Raw genomic sequence first — 22,447 nt, 5'->3', positions numbered from 1 at the left:
GACTTATCCAAAATGTAAATGGCATCAGCACCTCTTCAGTGAACTCTTCTGACGAGTAGCTCTTACAAATTCCTTAAAACAGTAATAGTTTTTCCTTGTTCTAGGCAAAATCAGAAAAGGAAAATACACTTAAAAGAGTAGTAGTATATTTGAGGAATAGATGGCTTAAAATAACGTCTAGAGTTAGGTTAATTAGAGAAAAGCATTAAAATAAAATCTTGAAGAGATATAGAGCCAAATTAAGTAATTTCATAAGCCTAAAAGCAGTTGGAGGTAATTTGGATTATTAAAAAGCAGTTCTTTTTGCAAACAGTTTCCATGTTTTGGAAGGGTAAAGCCCAGTAGCTTGCCTCAGTTACCCAGCAGTCAGTCTCACAACTCAGGAACACAGTACTGAGTATTGCAGAGCAGCTGTGTCCCACAAGAAACCATCATTACATTATTGAAAGCTGCTACTTCAATACAGGAGAGAATGAACAGCAAAAACTCTTGGGCTATCCATCTGCTACACACATACTTACAACAGAAGCAATCACACTCCTTCAGAACATTATCCTGTTACACAAACTGCAAGGAACTTATTTCTGAATGTATGATCAACTTTTGAACAAGGCCTCCTACAAGAAAATGAAGTGCTTCACAAAGTGATATTACAGTTACAAACAATTGTCTTACATCCCTACAGAAGGGGGTTGACAGCCATTTTAGAGCCCCGGCTAGAACCACCCTGAGCACATCAGAGGCCTTTCCAAGGCACTTGTTTAAAGCTGCCACCCTGGACTTACACCTCACAAGAAATGTCTTTGCTTTTCTTCTTTCAGTGGAAATACTGGAGTACTGACAAGAACCTAAGCACTGCTTCCTGGCCAAAGCTGAGCTGCAAAGCTAAGGTCACTCAGCAGGTCTGTGTCCTGAGCAAGTCCTTCCATTTGTTTTGATCCTTCTCTCTTCTCCAAATATTTGCTCATTTTAATCCCAGCACCACCTCTTTACCCCTTTAAATGAAAGAGGTCGTTGTCCTTCTGTGTGTTTGCACAGCCCAGACAGCATGATACTGCTAGAGATCCCATTTCCAATCAAACTGCTCCCAAAACAACCTATTCCAGCCAAAGTCACAGCATTTCTTGTAAGACAATTAGGCATTATTGATTCAAATCAGCAGACCCATATCAGAATATATGAACGACCAAAGTTCTACTCAGTGTATCATCTGGTTTAATTTCATTTTCACTAGTTTACAAGTCCAGTTAATCCACAGAGCTCTTGAAAAAGCTGAAGTAAATCCAAAGAAGTTGTGAAGTAGTTAAATTACTGACTATCAAAATAAAAGTATCTTAAAAATGGCTTTATTTAAATGAAATATCACATATTGTAAGTAATCAGTTACATATTTCACGTTCTGGGTTAGCAAATACTTCCCACACAGTGTATCTTCAGGCTGTAGTTTGTGGGAGGCCAAGTGCACAACTCAGGCAGCTTTGTGACTGAACAAGGACTGATGGATGCTGTCAGCGTGCCCTTACAGCCAATCTGCCAGAGCAGCACTTCCCTAAGGCTGTGAGCCTGAAAGGGACACTCCTGATTACACAGCAACCACTGACTTGGGGCACAATGGCAAGAAGCTTAGGGAGCACACCAAGCAAAGCACTCTCCTCCTATTGCAGTACTAGGAAATGTTTGGGGCTCATCTTTACTTCTTTCCCAGCTCTTGAGAAACACTCACTGTGCTAAGACTCAAATCAAGTCTCATGGTATCATTGAAAGACCCCAAAGTGCTAGCTACCACACATACTATTCCTGCACCAGAAAACATGCACAAACCAAACTGACAATACCACAGGGCACTGTCCTGTGAAAACACTACAAACCAAGTATGGTGCAACCAGCAATTGCAACATCAGCTAAGTGTTCACTTGGAAGATACTAGCAGGAGATCCCCTGTGAGATGTTTGAGAATGCCTTTCTTCAAGTATTTTCCTACAGGCACAAAGGGGTACTAATAACCAAGCAACAGCTCTAGGTGATGACCACACTGTCTTTTACTGGGTTTTCTCCCTTCATAAATAATTTTAAAATGTATTTTATAGTGAGTGGGCAGGGGTGGAAAAGAAACCAATTTCTTCAGCTACTGCACAATGTCAAACTTCTTACAACGTGCCAGTGTTAGCTCTTTCTTAGGAGTGTTTTTAGAACAGAGTGCAGTGCAGGAAAACAACAGCAGTAGGAAAGATTTCACACTTGTTTGCTGACACACACACACCATGTGTCAAAACAGGAAGTGCATTATTCAGCAGCACAGGAACGCTCGGCACGGACACTGAACACACTTGGTGAGTCAGAGCACCCAGGCTGGAGATGGATTTAGGGTGAGAGAAGTGTTCATGGTGAGTTAGTGCAGAGCTGTCACCAACATCAGGCTTAGCTTATTTTGCCAGCCTTCTGTCTGAAAAGCACTCAGATAATCCAAAAAGGGGCCTATGAGAGCTGCAATGGGACTTTTTACAACAGCAGGTAGTGACAGAACAAGGGGGAATGGCTTCCACCTAAGAGGGCAGGTTTAGATTAGATGAGAGGAAGAAATTTTTCCATTGTGAGGATGGTAAAACACTGGCACAGGCTGCCCAGAAAGCTGAGGATGCCTCCTCCCTGGAAGTGTTCAAGGCCAGGCTGGATAAGCCTTTGAGCAACTCGGTGTAGTGGAAGGTCCCTGACCCTGGCAGGAGGGCTGGAACAAGATGATCTTTAACGTCCTTTCCAACTGAAGCCATTCTATGATTCCATCAGGATCTGTATTTGTATTTTCTTATGCTGATGTACACAGTGAACTAAATGCTGCAAGTTGCTACTTCTGTCCTAAGTCCTGCTTGAACCACTTTCACTGAACAACTTTTGCTGCTACCTTTTCAAAGTTTTAACAAAAGTACTCCTGACTCTTAAAATTAGGTTAAAAACCCACTTGAGTAAAGCTTATAAACATGGGGAAAAAATAAAGTACTGCTACCAGTTATGCAAAAAATTAATGTGCACTTCTGCCGCACTGGGTAAAAAGTTGATTGTTCAGATGTTTGACATCTCCATTAGTGACCTGGATGATGGATCAGAGTGCACCTCCCCAGCCTGCAGAGGACACAAAACCAGGAGGAGCTGTTACTATGCCAGGTGCTCGTGGTGCCATTCCACAGATCTCACTGGGCTGGAGAAATGGGCAAACAAGAACCTCATAAATTCAATAAAGAGAAATAACAACCCTTTGGACCAGGACAAGTTGGAGACAAAGCCCGGGAAGCAGCTTTGCAGCACAGAGGCTGGGGCCCTGCTGGACAAATTGCCCATGACAGCACCCCAGGCTGCGTGAGGCAAACACTGCCAGCAGCTCAAGGCAGGTGATCGTGCCCCTCTAACCAGGGCTCAGAGCCACCCCAAGGGCTGTGCCCACTTCTGGCTCCCCGTCCAACAGAAACATGGACACGCTGGCATGAGTACAGAGAGATCACTACCAGACTGGAGAATCTGGCCTGGGAAGAGGGGCTGAGAGGGCTGCGACTGTTCAGCCCAGAAGAGGCCCAGGGGAAGCCTTGTCAAGGTGTGTGAATGTCCCTGATGGGGACAACAAAGAAGATGGAGCCAGACTCCTCTCAGCAGTGCCCCATCAAAGTACAACAGGCAATGGGCACAAACTGCAATAGAGAGAATTTCCTGTCAACAAAAGATTACATTCTTCTAGTACCACACCAGCAGTCAAACACTGGACCAGCTTTGCCAAGAGAGGCTGGAGTGTCCATCTTGGAAGAGAATTGAGAGCAGCCTGGCTGTGGTGCTGAGCAGCCTGCTCCAGCTGACCCTGCTGGGAGGGCTGCTACTGGTACTGCACCAGACTGTCTGCAGAGGGGTAACCTCAGCTGCTCTGTGGGCCCAGCACAGACACAACATGCACTTCATAGAAACCCAGCGTGCTTCCCTGGAACAATCCAAAAATCGCATTTCCATGAGAAATTAGTATCTTATTAAATCTGCTGCCAGTATGTTCCCTGACAGAGCTGCCAACAAAAGAAACCAAAGAGCAGCTCCTGAGAAGGCACTGACAGATCCTGTGCTTCTACAACTCTCCTGTTGCAACTTTTTTTAAAGCAGTAGCAGAGCGGTTAACCCAAACCTGCAGACCAGAATATTTTCCAAAGTGACCACTCCTGCTTTTGGGTCTTCCACTTTTGGGAGGGTCTTAGCCTATACAGCTTGCTATCACTTTAATAATCATTCATACTCTAAAGATATGGATGAATTATCCAGCTTCCTGTCATCACTTATTTATTATTTTCAGCAAAGAACTCCGATAACAATGTTTGCATTCATTCACTTTCAAATTGCCAGCTTTCATCTTACATGCTCTCATCTGAGACTAGCAGAATTCCCCATCAGTAGGATTAAAAAAAAAAAAAAAAAGAAAAAAAATTCCACAGCAGTTTGGTAGAAGAATAGCTGACAACCTTCTTGTCCTTGAGAAGGGACTGGAGGGAGCAGGGGGCAATATTCAAGAATTATTTTCTGCACTTAAAGAGCTCCTCTAGATTCAGCTGAAGAAGTGCATTTACTTCCCCTGAGCTGAACTGCTGAAGTATTTCCACTCCAGCAGCAGGCACAGTTGAGCTCTGGAGCAGGGATTTCCCTCTGCAGTTTGAAGCACTCTCTCACATGAAAAGCTCTGTGGAACACACTGTAAATGTAGAACTATTACACAACTATTATCTAGTGATGCTGGCATGAGGAAGCTAGAGGGAGGAAACAGGAAGGATATAAATACAAGTCTGCAATCTTTTCTATTTTACTCACATAAGGGAAAACCACCAGTGTCCAGAGCTCCAAGAGACACATCTGAGCTACTGTGTTGGTGAATAAAAAGCCCTCAGTGATACACATTCATTTTACACAGCATTTAAATAAACTGGAAATAAAAATTCAGTCTCAGTCCCACAGAAACCTGTAGGCATCATCTGATTTCTAAAGATCCAAATGAGATTTCATATCAACTTACTTTAGTAGACTTTAGCCTTAGTGTTCATTTCTCCGTGCTGCCTTTTCACCTCCACCAGTAAAATGTTTTGATATATGACTCACAGCTAAGAACATTTCAGAGGACACATTCAAAAGATTTGAGCAGACACTGTTCTGGCAGGTTTTTTTAAACAATGAAAAATGTTACTAAAGATTACAGGAACAACCCAGAAGTTGAATGGCTGCTGGGAAGAGTCAATAAACATCACCTTTGCTTGGAAATTAGGAATTTCAGTGCAAGGGTGTATCACCCTCTTACTATTTAGCTTGCTAACTTTACAAACAACATTCCATTCTGTTATGTATATTTTTGTTGAGATATTTTAGGGGAAAAGAATGCTTGTGAAAATAAAATAATTAGTCCAAAATATTCTCTACCTTTGAAATGGCTGGCACTTTGACAATTCATCTTAAGTCATAAGCACCAAAACAAAATCTCACTGATCCTCACTGCCAGTAATTTTTCAGGAATGCAGCAACCAAAGCTGTGGCAACAACTGGAATACACCTAAAATACAGTCTTAAAACGATCTTCTTAACATTAAATGCCTTCACATTGTTCTGGCTATGGAAAGTGCCAGAGAGCTCTTTACAGCTATTTTAAAATTTAGGCCTGATGCTGTCAGGTTCAAAGTACTTCTGGGTGACAGAAAGGAGCCTTCACACGTAAAAGGGGAACCAACACTGTCCTTCTGCTTCTCAGACCCGAGCAGAATGGAGCTGGTGGAGGAGGACGTGCACAAGAAGAACATGGCCAGAGAACCTGCAGAACCAACACTGTAAAGAGCACACAATGCTCGGCGTGTGAAGGACAGCATGATCTCAGCACAACAAAGTTGACTTTGCATTAACATCTCCTGTACACGGCAAAACGTGGACACCCTGACACGAGAGATGTTTAAACAGGCATTCTGCAATAGGGATCCTTCTTCCACAGCTGCTGCTATTAATGTGGCAAACGTCCTGTATACACACCACGACACTTCAAACAAAGGTTCCCGTTGATTCCTACGAGCACCATCCTTGCAGCTCAACAGTTCCCGGGGCACTGAGCGCTAAGGTCACCGCGAGTCCTTCACCTGCCTCCCAACACCTGCTCAAAGCCCGAGCCCACCGATGCAGCCCTGGGGACCTCCCTCCCGCAGGCAGCCCCAGCATCTCAAGGAACAGCTTCTACCGAACTGCATTTTGCTTATTCGCCTCCACAGCCCTCCAGTACGTCTGTCCCTTTCTATATTTTAAGCTCATCTCCATCTTCGGGGGACCAAGCAGCCAGGGAACCATATTACACCGCCACCTCCACTCCCTCCCCTTTACCACGTCTCCTAACAACGCCACGTAGATGCAGATAATCATCTGGGATGAGCACTCCAGGCAGTGCTCGGTGTTCCTGAGGGAGCACATTCCACTCACACGCCCCAGCCCCTCTCCCCCAGCCCGGCTCCGTCCGAGCCCGCTCCCCCTCACACCGCCCCGCGAGCACAAGGACCTCACTTCTCTCCCAGCTCCTTCCCAGCTCTTTTTGTGTCCCCGGCGTGGCCCGGGGGCCTCCCCCGTCCCCTCAGGGCACGGAGACACCAGGGAACAGCCGCATATTCCAGGCACGTCCCTCTCCCTCCGCGGAGGGGGATGGGAACAGCAGCAGCGGAGCGGCACCAGCCGAGATGTCAAGCGGAGGAAAAACGAGGACAGGCGGGAACTACGCGATAGGAATCGTTCCCAACCTCCATCCCACAGCCCCGGGGCTCCCGAGGCGGGGAGAACGGGGTGGGGAGAAGGGGCTCCCCCTCAGCGCTGCTCGGGCGGGACGCTGAGGGCGTTAACGCGCTCCCCCCCGCGCCGGGGGCGGCCCGGCACCCACCTTGAGAGTGGGGTACTCCTGCACCTTCAGAGTCATTGAGAGCTGAGCGGCTGATTCCTGCACCGCCATCTTGGATCGGGCACCGGCCGCCTCCCCCCTCCCTCCTTTCCCTCCCGCCCTCCTTCCCAGCGCGTCCCGGCGGGAGCTACCTACGGCGCGCGCGGCATGCCGGGAAACGGCGCGCGCCCCGCCCCGGCCCTCATGGACGTGGGCCGAACCAACGCCGCGCGCTCCCCCCCCCGCCACCCCGCGCCGCCGCGGCTTGGTACGCTCCGAGGGGGCGGTGAGGGACGGAGAGCGACGGCGCGCCGGCCAATGAGCGGCTGCCTTCCCTCACGTTCCTCCGCCGTGAGTGTGGGCACCGCCCCAGAGCTCGGGGAGCCGCGCCTGAATGGGCAGCGGTGCGGGAACGGGCGGGGCCGCGGAGATGCGCGGACAAATCAAATGGGATGACGGCATCGGGATAGGCGGGATTTGGGGGGGTTATGGACACCCAGCCACTCAGGGGCTGCAGAGAGCTGTTACCTACGGCCCAATCAGAACAGCTCTCGGGCTCAGTGGGCGGGGCCTAAAAGTAAATTTTGCTGGTGACTTCAAACGGCCGTTTTAACACCCCCGAGGTGTCCGGGAAGGGGAGGGGCGGGGCGCAGGGCGGGGTGCGATGTGATTGACAGCGCTACCAGCCAATGCTGTAGCCTCTCAGGTTGACGGGCAGGCTGCTGAACCAATGGGCCGTGCCTCTGGGGCGGGCGGGCGGAGCGGCGGGCGGCGTGTGGCTGTGTGTACATCGGGAGGGGCGGGGCCGCCTCCGTGAGTTCCGCGGGGCGGAGGGAGCGAGTGAGAGCCAGTGAGGCGGAGACGGCGGGAAGAGGTTTAAATAGCGGAGACGGCGGCAGCCCCCTGCCCGCGGCTCCCCGGGCCGGCGCCGAGTTTCCCGGTGAGCGGAGGCGTGGGGCGGGCGCAGCTCCCGCCGCAGCCGGGCCGGTCCCGCCCGCCCCGCGGGGGACGGGGTGGAGAGGGGGGGCGGCTCCGTTCGGCCGCCGGGGGCTCTGGGGGTCCCCTCACGGGCGGCGCTGCCCTCGCAGCCCGGCCGGGCGCGGAGCCGGCGCCGCCGGGCGCTACAGGTGCGGAGCGGGGGCTGTCCCGGGCGGCGCTGGCTGCGCGGGCTCCCGGCGGGATCCCGGCGGGCTGGGGATCTCCATGGCTGCGCTCAGAGGCTTTGCGTGACCCGCTGACCTCTGGCCGGTCCCTGTAAGGTGACAAGCACCGGTTTAAGCGAGCAGTAATTCCTCTGGCGGACGTACGTGAGTGTTTCCTTTAAAAAAAAAAAGAAAGAAAAGAAAAGGGAGGCAATCCCGCAGAGTTTCTACTTCTGTGCGTGTGCGAGGGAATAAAACCGCTCTTGGCGTGTCAGTCCTAATGTAAAAGCTGCTTTCTGGGCAGTGTCTCGGTGTTCGGCACCTCGCTGTGACCCGCAGGGACACAGGGCACTGGGGCGGACCTGCAGCACAGCGAGCATGAGAGGAAGGGAAAGGTGCCCATACCTCCGGCCCGTGAGGTACATACAAACTTCATTCTCTTGCTGAAGTCGATGTCAAAAGTTTAGTTTCCTGATGCACTGGCAGCAAATGTGCTTCAAGCAGTGTGCTGCTTGAGTTTGAAGCTTTAAAGAGCCCCCAAACCGTGTACCTATCAATAACCCTGATGATTTTTATGCTCTCTGCACAATGTGGTTATGTTTTTACCGGTCTGCAGAAGACTGAGGGAAAATAAACACCAAGACTTCCAGGAGGAGCAAACACATTTAGCTTTCTTGGTTTGAAAGAGCAAGTATGTTTCTGAGAATATTTAGTGGTATTATTTCTGATGTGCATAGATCTCATTGCACTGAAAGTATCTGTCCACCACAAAGGGTTGGGGGTAAATAAAAGGGAATGTGGGAAGCCATGTAGTTGAGTATTGGATTTTCTTTGGCTCTTGACTCTTAACTTTTTATTGATATTTACTCACAGCTGCCCTAGCATTCAGCCTTGTGCTGACCATAACCAGCAAATGTATGCCTAAACATAATTTACCAAGCCCACACCAGGTGCAAAGCCTTTGTTTGTGAAGTGTGTTAGTAAAACTTTTGTGTTAGTTACACCTGGGATTAGCATTCGTGTCCAGACACGATCTTGGGACCAGATCCTGCAAGAGGATTTTTATAAGGGGGATTTTGACTCCATTAAGGCTCTGTGCAGGGAATGGTTCACCCTGAGCTGCTTGGGTGGAGGATTGAAAACTTTGCTCAATTGTTGCTGTATTTACAAACATAATTATGTGGCATTGTAAAATATTCCTGTTCTTCCTGTCTGTCTTCAGCATCCTGTAAGCTAATATTTAGAAGGAAATTTGCTCTTCAGTGTTCCCCATGATTAATGGTACTGAGCAGCCTGAACCTGGCATACCTTAACTCTGTGATGCCTATAGGGATTGAACGAGTGTGACTTGCCATGTAGTTGATCAAGTCATGTGTGTATTTGTCCTAGACACTTATTTGCAACAGGTTTTGTTTACATGTAATCTCTTAATGGTCCTTTCTGATAATACGGTAGCTAGTTTAATGTAACACAGACACTCTGTGGATACAGGTTATGTGCTCAGACTGTATCTGCCTTTAAACTGGAGGGGTTTTGGTGAAGCTCTGTCAGACGTGAGTAGCCAGAGCTAAAGGGGTTGCTTGATGGAACAGATGGCCAAGCAACCATCATGTCAGAGAAAACAGCATGCATTCGTGTATTCTTAGTTTAACACAAGAGGGAGCATGTCTAATCTTTAACCTTTAAATATTGCGACTTCAGAGAGAAAGCTTCAAGTGTTGAGTGTCAACTAATTTGTGTTCAAGGCTCCATGTGCAAATATTGATACAACCTATGCATATTGCTGGCATGTTTTCAGCTTTGGGCTGCAGCTGTGGGTTTATAGTGTAAATGTTGGCATGATAAATGTGGGGGTGAGAGCTAAGCTAATGATCTTTTGATGTTGTTAAAATGTGTGGTTTCCTGCTAAATTAAACACAATATTTATGGCTATTGTTATTCCTGGGTATGGTCATCAATATACTAAAGTTGTACTTTTTTCTTAAATATTAGGTTAATATATGTCTTCTGCTTAACCTACCATACAAACTTATAAAGCCGAGTCTTAATTTAATTAAATTTAGTTTAATTGCCTATATACCTTTGCATTTAGAGTTCTTATAAATCCTACTACTTTATTCTTCAATAGGAAGTATGAAGTTGGATCTACTAAGAAGTTTTGTACCGTATCTTCTTTATTTTTGACTTGTCCCCTGGTGTCATAAAAGGAAGATGAAAAATCAGCTTCCATTTTGTGTTTCTTCCTATTGTCCAGTTGAACTTCCTATTGTCCAGTTGAATCATAATGTGTTAATGTTTGTCCTCGTTCAGTGTCTTGTTATTGTGAATTAGCAATTGGTTTAACTTAAGCAGTGTGCAGAGAATATTCCAAACCTTTAGGAGAACTTCACTCATTTGTTTCCAGTAGCCTTCCGCTTTGCTCCAGATTAATGATCAGAGAAAAACATCTGCCTGCCATTGAACACTGCATGCAAATGATGTATCTTTCAGGAGCATAAACACTCTGTGTGTTAGTTGGTGGAGCAGAGCAGAACCCTCAGTGCTCTGCTTTCATACACTGAAGAAAACTGCTGTGGATGGAGATTTCACCACGCTTGCTTCTCTTTCCTCTCGGTGGCCATCGTGACCCCAGTGCCAGGTGGCAGAGTTGGGTGTGTGTGTGTCACCATCACTGGTGGTATCTGCAGACCAGACTGGCCCGAGGCAGGAATGTGCAGCCTGTGCTGGTTCAGGGGGAAGGAGCACAGGTTCTACCATAGTTATAGAGTTCTCTTCCTCCGAGCAGGTGGGTGTGGTGGTATTGCCCATTATCGTGGATTCTCCATGTTTCTTGGCTATTCCATATCAACCAAGACTTAGGCTTTGGTTTTCCTGCCCAGCAGGCTTAGGCTGCTGCACACACTTTACAATAAAGCTGTATTTTTACTTCAAAAGAAAGTAGCAATATGCCTGTATAGTTCATGGTTTGAGTTTTTTTTCCCTTCATTTTGTTATTGTAACTTTAAACATAACTGAAAAGTGTCAGTGTAAATGGCTTGTGTAAAAAGTGTTATTTCTGTATCTGAGTAAAAACCCAACAAACAAACAAAAGAAAAAGCCCCCACCACCAAAACCCTGCTATTAACAACAGCAGCAGCTATTGCCCTGATGTGTCACTGTTTAGAGTGTAGTTGTAAAGTAGTAAATACAGATCAAACACTTTGTTTCCTTATTTTAACATGATTATAAGGACCCTTTCCTTATCCAGGGAAAATGCACATGCCCTCAGCAGTTTGGGTTACCAAGTTGCCATAATGAATTGGGGTTGAGACCTCAGTAGAGGCTGTGCTGGGTCATCTGTGGGAGCACTTTCATATCTCTGGTAACAGTCTGGCACCTTTCAGGCAATGTGTGTGCAGAACTTAGAAATTATCCCATGTTTATGCAAACCGGGTTTCGATGTTAAGGTATGTTTTATATTGCTTTTATTAAAAAAAAAAAAAAAAAAAAAGGAGGGGGCATTCACAATGTAGGTCAAATTCTTGTGAAACCTCTTTAAGAAAAAAAGACTTGTATTTGCATAAAAAAAGGCATGTGGGACTGCCTGAGAAGTGCACAGAGTCCTGTAACTTTCTGAATGGTTTAAGTGGGTGATTTAAAATGCAAAGAGAAGAGGGTTTACCTGCGATATTTTTGGCCATAAGCATTTTTTCTTTTTTTTTTTTTTCCTTTCTGAATTACAGCACCCTGAAAATGGGGGGGTTTAGAAAGAAAGTGCTGACACCGCCTTGACTACAGAGCAGTGCCCTGCTTGCTGCTGCAATAATTGCCCAGGCAATGTTTTCTGCTTCCCTGCCATTTTGCTTTACGTTGCTCCAACCCATTCCATTTTTAACTTTCCCAAAGTTTGGTATTATTGCGAGCCCCCGGCGTGCGTGCAGCCGCCGGAGCAGCGAGGTTGGCAGAGTAGCATGGACTTGTTAATCTCAGCCTGATCTTGTCAGCAACAGCAGAGCAGAGGGAGAGAGAGACACACACACACACAACTCCGGCTGGGGCAGCGCTCCTAAGGAAGGTTCGTCTCGTGTTTTTCATCCCTCGGTCGCGTTTCCCGGGGCGAGTGCCGGCGGTGCGGAGCGCGGCGGGGCCGGGGCTCGGCCGCGGTGTTCGTGAGGGGAGGCTCCGGCTGCGAGCCGGCCGCCGTGTGTGTCTGTCTGTGTGTGTGTCTGTGTGTCTGTCTGTGTGCCACGGCCGCCGAGCCGCCCAAGGAGAGCAAGCCCTGTTGGTTCTCCATGCAAATGACCGCTTTGCTTGTAACAAAAGCCTTGATGTTGGGCTTGGAAAAATGATCTGACAGTGTAACAACCCCAGGCCACTTTCGCCATGTTTTTGTTTATTCATGTTTCATTCCGTTTTCCGTAGCTATCTCGCAGATGTTTCCAATTTCACTGTTTGTTGTCGGCTTGTTTTCTTTTTTTTTTTTTTTTCCCCTCTCTCTCTGTTTTACACCGTCGAGCCTTTTTGGAGTTAGCAAGAAAACGCGTGAAAGAATGTTAAGAAAACAGAGAGGTGTTGCAGATGTTTATACTTTAGTTCTTGCGTTGCGCCTGGCCATTCTGGCACAGGCGTTCGGTGCATATGAAGGAACGTAAGCAGCATCTGTTTCACCCACCGAGCTGCTGCTTCCGAAATGTGCCCATTGTAACTTGAATATTTACATAAACAGATGAAGCGAGCACGTTCCCGGTGCAGTGTGGCAGGTCGAGATTCTCATTTGTTTGCTGCTGCTTTTGAAGGGGGCAGGAAGGGGGGAATCCAAAAGAGCAAGGAAAGGAATATCTGTGACACATCATGTATGCTCCGAGATAAACTCCTGCCATCTCGGAGTGCCTTTAAATATTTGAACAGCTTCCGTGAAGTCAAATAAAATTGGTTACCATGAGAAACAAAAAAGTCTAATAGAATAGTTGAGCATACTAATGAAAATCTGAATGTATCATTGTTTTAGAATCATTCAAAGAACTGGATTAGACAGAAAGCCTTGTCAATAACGTAACATTTAAACATTTTTGCTTCTGAGATCCTGGAAAACAGCAGTACACAGTACAGAAATAGCAGAGGTGGATGGTATGTTATCTTACAGTCGCATAAATTGAAATGTAATCGTCTACTAACGATATTAAAATCAGTCTGGTTGTAGAATTTTATGCTTGATGAACGTATGGAGGCATACACAAATAAAATCTGAAATCCTAAAGGACAATGATTCAATGTCCAGAGCCAGTGGTTAAATCAGATGTGGTAACTATGGTGAGAGGTAAAGTTACTTAGCTTCCCACAGACCATGCATATGTGGGTTTCTTTTCGTATAATGGAGATTAAGGAGAAAAGGATTAGAAAATCTAAAGAGAAATTTTGAGTAGGAGACCTGTAGCCTTGCTCTGGGAATTAACACTGTGGAGGCTTTTAAAAGAGAGGCAGGGTAGAAGTAAACACTCTCTTGTAATATATATTGATGATAATTCTTGAAAGGAGTCTTTCTGCTTGGGAATATCAACAGCTCATGCATACAGGAACAAAATCAATCCTCTGCATATTAAAATAATCCTCCTACTCCAACAAAACAAAAGCAGAACCCTGCATAGATTTTCACATTATGAAGTGACAGCACAAAATCAGGTAAAGAGTGAATGAATTTTAGGTTTATGCAGAATGAAGCAATATTGATTTATTTGGATTGCTTCGCATTCCTATTTTTAAGCATGTCTATGATATGTGTTTAGGATTTTTTTTTAAACTTCAAAAATGGTGGTCATAGGAAATAAAATCAGAGCTTAGTGTTCTAGCTGGTAAATATTGGGGGAGTTTGGACTGCAGCCAGAGAGACTTGGACCACATTTCTGATTTTCCTTGAGTTGGGAGGCTTCAGTGTTATCCTGAGCTTCTCTGGGAAGAACTTGAGATTATGCTGATCAGCTCCAAGGGGCATGGGAAGGATTGCCATGCTTGCACATAAAACTCTGGTTCTGAGAGAGCCACCAGAGATGCTAATTAGTGATTAGCAATTTGAAAGCTTAGGAAACAGGGGAGAGGTCAGGTTCAATTTCCAGCACAGAGGGAACAGTTCCCTCTAACAGGGAAAAGTACGTTTGCTGTGGGAGTGCAGAGACATCTGGGGACATGGGGTGTGTTCAGCTTTCTAGGAATAGGTGCTGAAGTGTACTGGGGTTTTGGCAATGCATTACACACATCTTTAATGAAATCCTGTAAAGTTTTGGGTTTCCACTCCTGCCTGCCCCCACTGAGGCTGTAAAACACTTGTTTTATGAGGAGCTGGCAGGGGAACTGCTGGTTGAACACAGCCTAGAAGCACGGTGTTACGAGTTTTAAGGTGTTTGTGGATTTGCTAGGAAATACTTTGAGCTTTTTGTGGGTCATAATCCCTCAGTTTCCCTTATCAGCTGCTGTGAGAGGGTGTTATCAGGTACCTGTTCAGGAGACTGGCTTCACTATCACTGAGCAACACTGCTGGTTAAACCCATGAATGGAATGTGTGCTTCTGGACTTCAGGCCAAATCATAAGAAATAGACCCAACAACAGTGAAATTCATATATGTTACAAATTGTTTTCACTATAGCAATGGTCAACAAATTTTATTCATTTTTCTGTTTAAATTGTCACTTTTTCAAAAGTATTAAAAGTTCACTTTTGTATCACAATTGTATCCTCTGCTAATAAGGAGCAAGAGGAGGAAAAAGTATTGAATTGCTGTTATCAGTGGACAACATTTTGCTTTTTTCTTCATGTTGGAGTTGACATTTATGGAATGGTACGTCGGTATTAATAATGGATTATTATTTCTCAGGGAAATTTTTATTTATGTAGAGATTGCTATTTTAGATTGAAGCAGAAAGCTTCCATATCTAGAGCAAAACTCAGATATAGCTATTGATGTGTAACAATTAATTTCCTTTTCAGTGTGTTCTGAAATTGTTTTATCATCTTCCTTTATTAGGATGTTTTATATTTAAGAACAACCAACCTAAAACTTCAGGCACAGGATGCTGTATAACCTAATGGATAGGAATAGTGCAATTGGAAGAAATAGTATTTTTCTTTCTTTGCTATTGGATTAGGGCAGATCAATTCACCTGTTTCTGTTTTCCATCTCCAAAACAGGTGTAATGGTAATTCCTTCAATATCTACTGATGAAATTTTCAGATGAGCAATATTTTTTCTTACAGCAGCACACATGTTGGATACTGACATATTTGCATCAAAAGCCCTAAAACATTAAAAATAATTAAAATACTAGTGATTTGATAATAAAATGTTGCCAGAAAAACGTCATAGTGCTGATGAGGCTTTTTCAGACACTTGTGACTAAGTGTTTTGTAGGGTAGCTGAATATCTGCTGGCTGGTCAGTACCTTGAGAGTGAGAATTGACAGATTATACATCTAGTTTAAATCTTGAACAAAAGGCAGCACTGACAGAAGCAGAGGACACAGGCTCAGGCTGCACCAAGGGCAATACAGGTTGGGTATTAGAGGAAGTTTTTACACAAAGAGTGATGAAGTTCTGGAATGGGGAGGTGGTGCAGTGCCCATCCCTGGGTGTGCTTAACAAAGCCTGGCTGTGGCACTGGGGGCCAGGCTTTGGCTGGGCTGCTGGGGCTGGGCTGCACTCGATGATCTTTAGGCTCTCCTCCAACGCAGGGATTCTGTGATTCTGTGAAAAGATGGGCTGCTATTCCTCTGATCAGTTTAATCAATTGACAGAGAAGAGCATTTACATCTAAAACTTGACAAAATTTAGGAGATTATGGTTTGAAGTACAAAGTGCACCTTAAGTTTCCACAGTTTCCTTCACGTGTGTCCCTGCTTCAGTTATCTACTCATATCTTTGTCTTTGTAGACAGCAGAGTCAGTATTTTGTTACTGAAAATGATCACTTGCTGCAGTTTGGTTTGGGGTACTGGGTTTTTTTTATATAATTGCAATAGTCCCTAACACTAAGTATATTTAAAATATATACTTTTATTTTTCTGTTTAAAGGACAGAATTTTTTCCAAAAAGAACTCTAATATTAAAAACCAATTTTTCCAACAGTACTCCCTTTGAAAGGAGTATTTTTCTTCATGTGCAGAACAGGACAATATAGCTTAGTTTGTAAAATTTGTTTATACAATGGTATTTTCTGAGTACACAGTGCCTGGAATATGTCTTCGCACATAAAAAATAGAATAAATAAAAGCTTTTGTATCCAAACAGCTTCTGTTTATATTTCTCAGTAAGAGGTGTGTGTGTGGAGAAGGATCCTTGTAGCTTTGAGAAACTGAGTGTATGCTTTGTCTTGTAAATTATGTCATTTGTTATCTTGGTAAATCTTAGAGCAGCAACTACATGACAGTTTCCCTTTAGAACAGTAAAGATCAGGGGGTGATTCTGTGGAAATCATTCCAACTTATGCTGTGTTCTTGAGGAATTTCTCTACCTTTCTCAGGTATCTGTAGAGGAAGGTTAACCAGGGATAATGTGATCTGGTAATGCCTGTGCAAACTGAATCCCATTGTTTTGCAAGGAGATAATGACGGTTTGAAAGCTTCTGCATGCCTTTATTTTTGGTAGATCTTTCATAAATTCCATGCTTTGCTTACTGATATGCCTCCAGAAAGAGTATGGTGTGACATTTTCTCATATCCTCTTTTAAACTGTAAAATGTATGTGTATCTTTTGTGGTGCTTTGTTTATGCTGTGCTGTGACAGATAAGTAGAGATAAAAACAAGCTATACTTAAGAACACTTAGAATAATATATTCTTTAAATAACAACTTCTAAGATCCTTTTTTCTTTCATCCCTCATCTCTGCAGTGAGGGAGTGGTATCAGGGAGTGATTGTCATTCTGACTTTTTCATATGAGTGATGTCAGTTTGATCTAATGCAGTTCCTCTGTCATTCCTCAAGCCCTCTAGTACAAACAGATACAAAAACCATCCATGATATTGTGAGTTGAGAGGTGACCAGTGGAGTTCAGACTGTGAGAAGCAGGCAAAGAGATGTGTTACATTTAAATTGTTCTGCACAGGTTGATGTGTTTCCTCAATATTGGCACAGAAATGAAAGAAAAGATCCTGTTTACTTTTAAGGTCAAAGTGTCTGGGAAGGATTCACTCGAGAAACAATTGCCATTTCCTATTTTACTCTATGACTGTGGGACAGGAAATGGATTTTGCAGATTTTTGCCTCCTGGGAAGGCAGCTTAAATAAAGTAAAGATTATGGTAGAGTCATTGGGCCATAAAAGTTAAGCAGATAAAATTATTTAATCTGTTGGGGATAGAATGTATTACTTTCAGCCCTATATTGTTAGACTGCTGAAGATGTCAAAACCAGGATGTGTTCATCCCTGTTGGAGCAATTAAAAATGTAACTTTTCTGATCCTTGTAGGACTATATCAAAATCAACACCCTTGCATCCTGCCTGTGTGTCAAGGTTTCTGCACCTTATTGGTACTTAATTTGAATCAGACTGGATTAAATCTATGTCACACTGCTTTTAATTTGAGCATCTCTGCCCAGCGAATTAAGGGAGAACTTAACCTGTGGAAATGCTGAAAGCTTTTTAGAAAGGATTGTCTGCTCCTGCTTGGCTGGGGGCAGCAGTATAAACCTAGAGACGACGAGAAGTTAGCAGCAGAGTGCACAAGTTGAAGGAATAGACGGTTTCAAGTTTCTAATTAGCATTGCACACCCAGGTTAGCAGATGCATAGATAAGTATGGCAGGTATTTCCAGCAGTCTTTAATGTCATTCTGAGATTTGTGTACTTGCACTTGGTTTTGTTCTGGATTTGACTACATCTTTACCTCTGTTCTGCATTGTTGTTTCAGTGTTTGTAGTTGACTGATAGTGTTTTGTCTTGCAGTAATGTGTCCTAAATGCATATACATAATTTTCTTTTTCTGATTTAGAGCCCATTGCCAGTTTCTCTGCCAAGTGCTAGTCACAAATTTCTTAGAACTGCCAGTAAGATTTTCTGTTCTTTTAGATGTGTTTCTAGATAGAGCAATGACAGAATTGGGTAAGGAAAGGCACAGCAGTCTGGTCTTGAGTTGGTTTGTAGGCTGAGGTTGTTCAGATCCTCTTGGGAGAGAGGGCCAGTCTGTTAGCAAGCCTGAAGATGTAAGTGGGTGTTTTCTGTAGAGGTCTACAGGATAAAATGCCAGGCTGACCCTTCTCCTGACATATGGGCAGCATGTTCTAATGAGAATGATGAGTACAGTCTGGGAAGTTCCTCAGTGTGTTTATGATTGCTTCTGCCTCAATAAACAACTCCTTGCCAGCTCTTTTCTGTCCAGGGGCTTTGACTTTGTGGGCAATTTCCGTCTGCATAATATCCATGAGTCAGAGTATTGTCGGCTGGAGTACCTCAAATTATATGAAAGGACATAGAGTTCAAAATATTTTCTAGTGTTTTGAGAAGAGATGATGACATTCTGACAATTGGAAGATAAGGCTGAAATGTGCAGGGCACCATGCTATGCATTTCTGATGGATGTTTTGGGAGCAATATCCTCTGCTGGAGACATTTTTGGGAAGCCACTTCTCTGGTTGATACCATTTTCACAATGCTATTTACAGGGAACTCTGACAATGTCATAATTGGAAATTAATGTTTGATAAGAAGTCATCTGCACCTGGAACAGTAACTTTTTTAATACCTGATGTCAATATTCCAATGCTTCCTTAAAGTTAGAGTACCTCTCCTTCATGATCTGTTTAATAGCTTTGTGTTATAAAAAGTGAGGGCTTTTGTGTAGAATCTCAACTGTTAACTTTCAGATTAAGATGACTTTGTATCCTGAAAGGGGTTGTCATCATTTGGCTTTAAACTGTAATTCCTAAAACACGTTACCATTTACCATCCAGTAGTTGCACTTTGATGGTCTTTGTGGGTCTCTTCCAGCTCCGGATATTGAATAATTCTGTTGTCTTTCTTATCACAAATGTTCTTATCACAAATGGGCTTTTTTGAGGGTGCAGGCAGTAATTTCTACAAGTGTGCTCACTGTAGTTTCAATCTTCTTTCCTAAATTCATAATTGGTGTAAAATTGGTCACAGTTTGCAGTGACCAGGTTTGTATAGCTCTGGAAGAAATCTGTCTGTGTTGCAGTTTAGGAAGCCAATGTATATCTGAAGATGCTCAGAGGGCTTTCTGTGCACCCATGGTTACTTATTGTGACTATAGAAAGTCTTTTATGTTAGTAGGCTGTTACCCAATGCTAATTAAAAATGACAGTCACTGTTGTTGCAAATCGTAACCATTGACTATGCAGTAAAAACATGTGAAAAAGCCTATTAACTGCAAAATGGCTAAAAAATATGCAGTGTGGATATTAATTTGCCCCATCATCCTGAGAAGTTTGCCTACAGTAAAGAATCTATCCAGTATTTTTCTCTTAAATTAGGTTTTATTTGTTATTATCAGTCTTTGCATGTGTTTTAGAGCCTTGAAATTAAAGATGTGATATAAACACTAGGTATTAAAAGGATCCGATAATTTTAATGTGATTTTTAAGAGTTATTTGTAGAGTTCTAGGTTTGACTTGCTGCACTTTGATAGCAAAAATGTTACATATTTCATCAGCTTGAGACTGCAGTAAAATTTTAATTTAGAAATAGTGTTATGCCCAGCTACTTGTTAAAATAATCCTGTGGTTTCAGTGCCATGAAAGTTTGCAGTGTGGTTCAGTATTTTTTCAGATTGGTGTTCACATTTATGTCAGGACTGACAGTAAAATTGGGTCTCATAAAAAGTAGGATAAGGCAACAGATTGTATTCAGCATTATGTTTTTTTTAGTTGTTCAGCATTGATACATACCTCTGGATAGGACAGTTAACTTGAGATTAAATTAAAACTAAATTCAGTTCAAATTTTAAGTGAAATAAAATACTGGCACATTAGCTATCACTATGTAAGAAAGAAATTGTCTTTTATTATGTGTGTGCTGAGTCTCTAAGGAAGAATATTGTTCTTTCATAAAACCATTATGAGTAATGGAACTGGTGTCTGTACAAAATGAGTCTATATGGGGTTTTAACAAAGCAGTGATGTATCAAAGAAGGTGCTTTCCAGCAGTATTTTCTTGTCAAATGCAGTGCATCTCTTAAGCTTTATGGGTGCAGCTTGTCAGCAGAATAAACAAACATCCTGTCACTGTTTAGTTATGCTACCAAAATAAATAACATGACATCCAACCAAAAGTCTCTTGCACTGTCCAAGCCAAACATCCCCAGCAGTTGGCAGTCTCACGTCCCAGAGCACTCTGTGATGGAGGTTTCCCTCCTCAGCACTGACCCTTAAGTGCTGGGGAAGGTTGTGCTGAGCAAACATCAGGGGGAATTCCTGCTGCAGCTCTTCTGTGGGAAGAGAATTTGTCATGTTGCCAATTGCCAAACACAGATCCAACAAGAATCTGAATTTTGAACTGACAAGCCAAAAGCTTCCATTGTTTGAATTTTCAGAGATCCTGGTACAATCCAAAAAAGGGGTCTTGAAAGTTTTCTGTGTTCAGAAATGTGTGGTGGAACTCTGTGGGAGATTAGGCAGCCTGGTTATAGTCCCTTACTAAACCAAGTTATAGACCAGTTTCATATTGGACACTGTGTCAGTATAGAGTGGAAAAAAAGTGTATCCTGAGGATTGTGCCAGAGCATGAGACAGGAAACACAAGATGGATTCACACCAGCAGCAGTTACAGAACTGTGAGAGTGAACACAAAGTTCTCTGCAAGCCTGACCTGCGGTGCTGATGGATGCTGGTGCTGCTTGAGCAAACAGTAAAATTGCAGTGATGTGCTGAGCTGGTTGTAGCCAAAGGATTTTGTGGGCTCTGAGGGACTAAGAGGCTGCAGGTAAGGTGATAATACACAGTGGTCTCAGAAATATCTACCATTCTTTCTGTCATACTGATGGGAAACAAGGCTCAGATTCATCAATGTCTCTGTATCCTGCTCAGAAAATTCCAGCTGCAATGGATTTTTCTTTTCCTTCAGAGAAAAAGTGTCCTACAGCAAGTTCTGTAGTCACCTGATGATCTAGATAGGAGTTTTCTTCTTTTCCAGAGAAAATATCTGGGATCTTTTCACCAAGTGTACTTAATGCTTAAACCACAAAATTTACAGTCTTCATCTTCTCCTTTGTGTGGTGTGAGGATGGATTATTTGCCAAGACCTAATACCTATTCCAGCAGAGCAGAAAATTCACTGAACCTGGAAATAAAATCATGCATTCAAATAGCTAGAGTTGACACAACCCACATCCTCTCCAGTGAGTAACCTTCCCTATTTATTCTTTGCCTTGCTTTTCCCTTAATAGTGATGGTTCTTTGGTACCTTGTAAATCCCTTACCTGGGGAGGATTTGACAGAGTGAACTCAGATTGCAGTGCAAGAGGGAGTGTGAAATTGCCACCTTATTTTTGTGGCTGCTGTTTGTCAAAGCAGGCATCATTCCATGTAACTGTTCTTTTTGACTGGGGATTTGCTATTGCAAGATCTGAAATAAACTACTAATCATTTGTATTTGCTCATTTTTGCTTTTCAAACTCAAGGTACTGTATGTCACAGGGTACTGTTTCTCTAAACACAGAAATGCTTCCAGATGTAGGCTGTTTGGAGATGTGTGTATTATAAGATCAATAATGTCATAAAGCATTTTAGACACATTTAGGTCATGTAATGAGAGATGTTACAACAGGTGTGTCACAATCAGGTGTTTAAAAAATTGGAGTTGACTCAAACTTCTTAAAAAATATTCATTTGGGATGTGTGGGGTGAGGTGATAGCAAGAAGACTGAACATAAGTATCTTTGTTACTCCATATATGAAAGTACAAAAAGCAAAAGAGAGGTGCTGTCAGATTTCAGTTCTCTGTGTTTCAGTGTGGCACTTCATTGTAGGCTTGTGCATCCTTGAGAGTCAGGTTAAGAGTTATGCTGTGATATTCAAATCATTAAGCAACTTTCTGCTTCAAGTGTTTGAATGAGCTCAGGAGAAAGAATTTGTTCCTTCCTCTACTTCGTTTTGGGGGATAAGGCTCACATGTGATTTTATAACATTTAAACAGCTGTTACATGTAGTTCCAAGTCCAGATAATTTATAGGAAGATTGGTTATGGGCATGCACTTTAGGCAGAGGTACACTTCTGTGGGAGGTTTGCTTTTTTGGTGAGGAATTGATTCTGGAAATACTTAGATTTTTCTTTGGTTACTAAAAAGAAAAGAAATCAGATGAACCCTAGGGTGTTCCAGAAATTTTTGTTAAAACAAGACTGATATCTCAGGGCTTGTGTCTCCTGGGGGAAGTGGCTGCTGCTTTTATGAGTTATAGATCTCCATACTTCAAGGCAGCAGAAA

At 43.5% G+C, this 22,447-nt stretch overlaps 2 protein-coding genes across 5 annotated transcripts in view; one reads left to right on the top strand and one right to left on the bottom strand.

Annotated features, from left to right (window-relative positions):
* Positions 1-7,078, bottom strand: part of MAEA (macrophage erythroblast attacher, E3 ubiquitin ligase) — a 47,757-nt gene extending 40,679 nt beyond the window's left edge. Inside the window, exon 1 of one of the 3 annotated variants that reach the window (XM_058024190.1) lies at positions 7,060-7,078. Coding sequence is in view for 1 of the 3 variants with exons in the window: in XM_058024188.1 (XP_057880171.1) it covers positions 6,911-6,979 (69 nt within the window). In the remaining 2 variants the exon portion in view is untranslated. Of the gene's footprint in view, positions 1-6,910; positions 7,040-7,059 lie in introns of those variants that run through there. The other 2 variants (XM_058024188.1, XM_058024189.1) reach the window with 2 other exon arrangements.
* A 742-nt stretch (positions 7,079-7,820) lies between these two features.
* The window catches only part of CTBP1 (C-terminal binding protein 1), a 236,430-nt gene continuing 221,803 nt past the window's right edge, over positions 7,821-22,447 (top strand). For both annotated transcript variants that reach the window (XM_058023766.1, XM_058023765.1), the window contains exon 1: positions 7,821-7,847. The gene's annotated coding sequence lies outside the window, so the exon portion shown is untranslated. The remainder of the gene's footprint in view (positions 7,848-22,447) is intronic.

This window comes from Melospiza georgiana, chromosome 5, assembly GCF_028018845.1.
Source record: "Melospiza georgiana isolate bMelGeo1 chromosome 5, bMelGeo1.pri, whole genome shotgun sequence".
NCBI lineage: Eukaryota > Metazoa > Chordata > Aves > Passeriformes > Passerellidae > Melospiza > Melospiza georgiana.
This window is presented reverse-complemented; position numbering and strand designations above follow the sequence as displayed.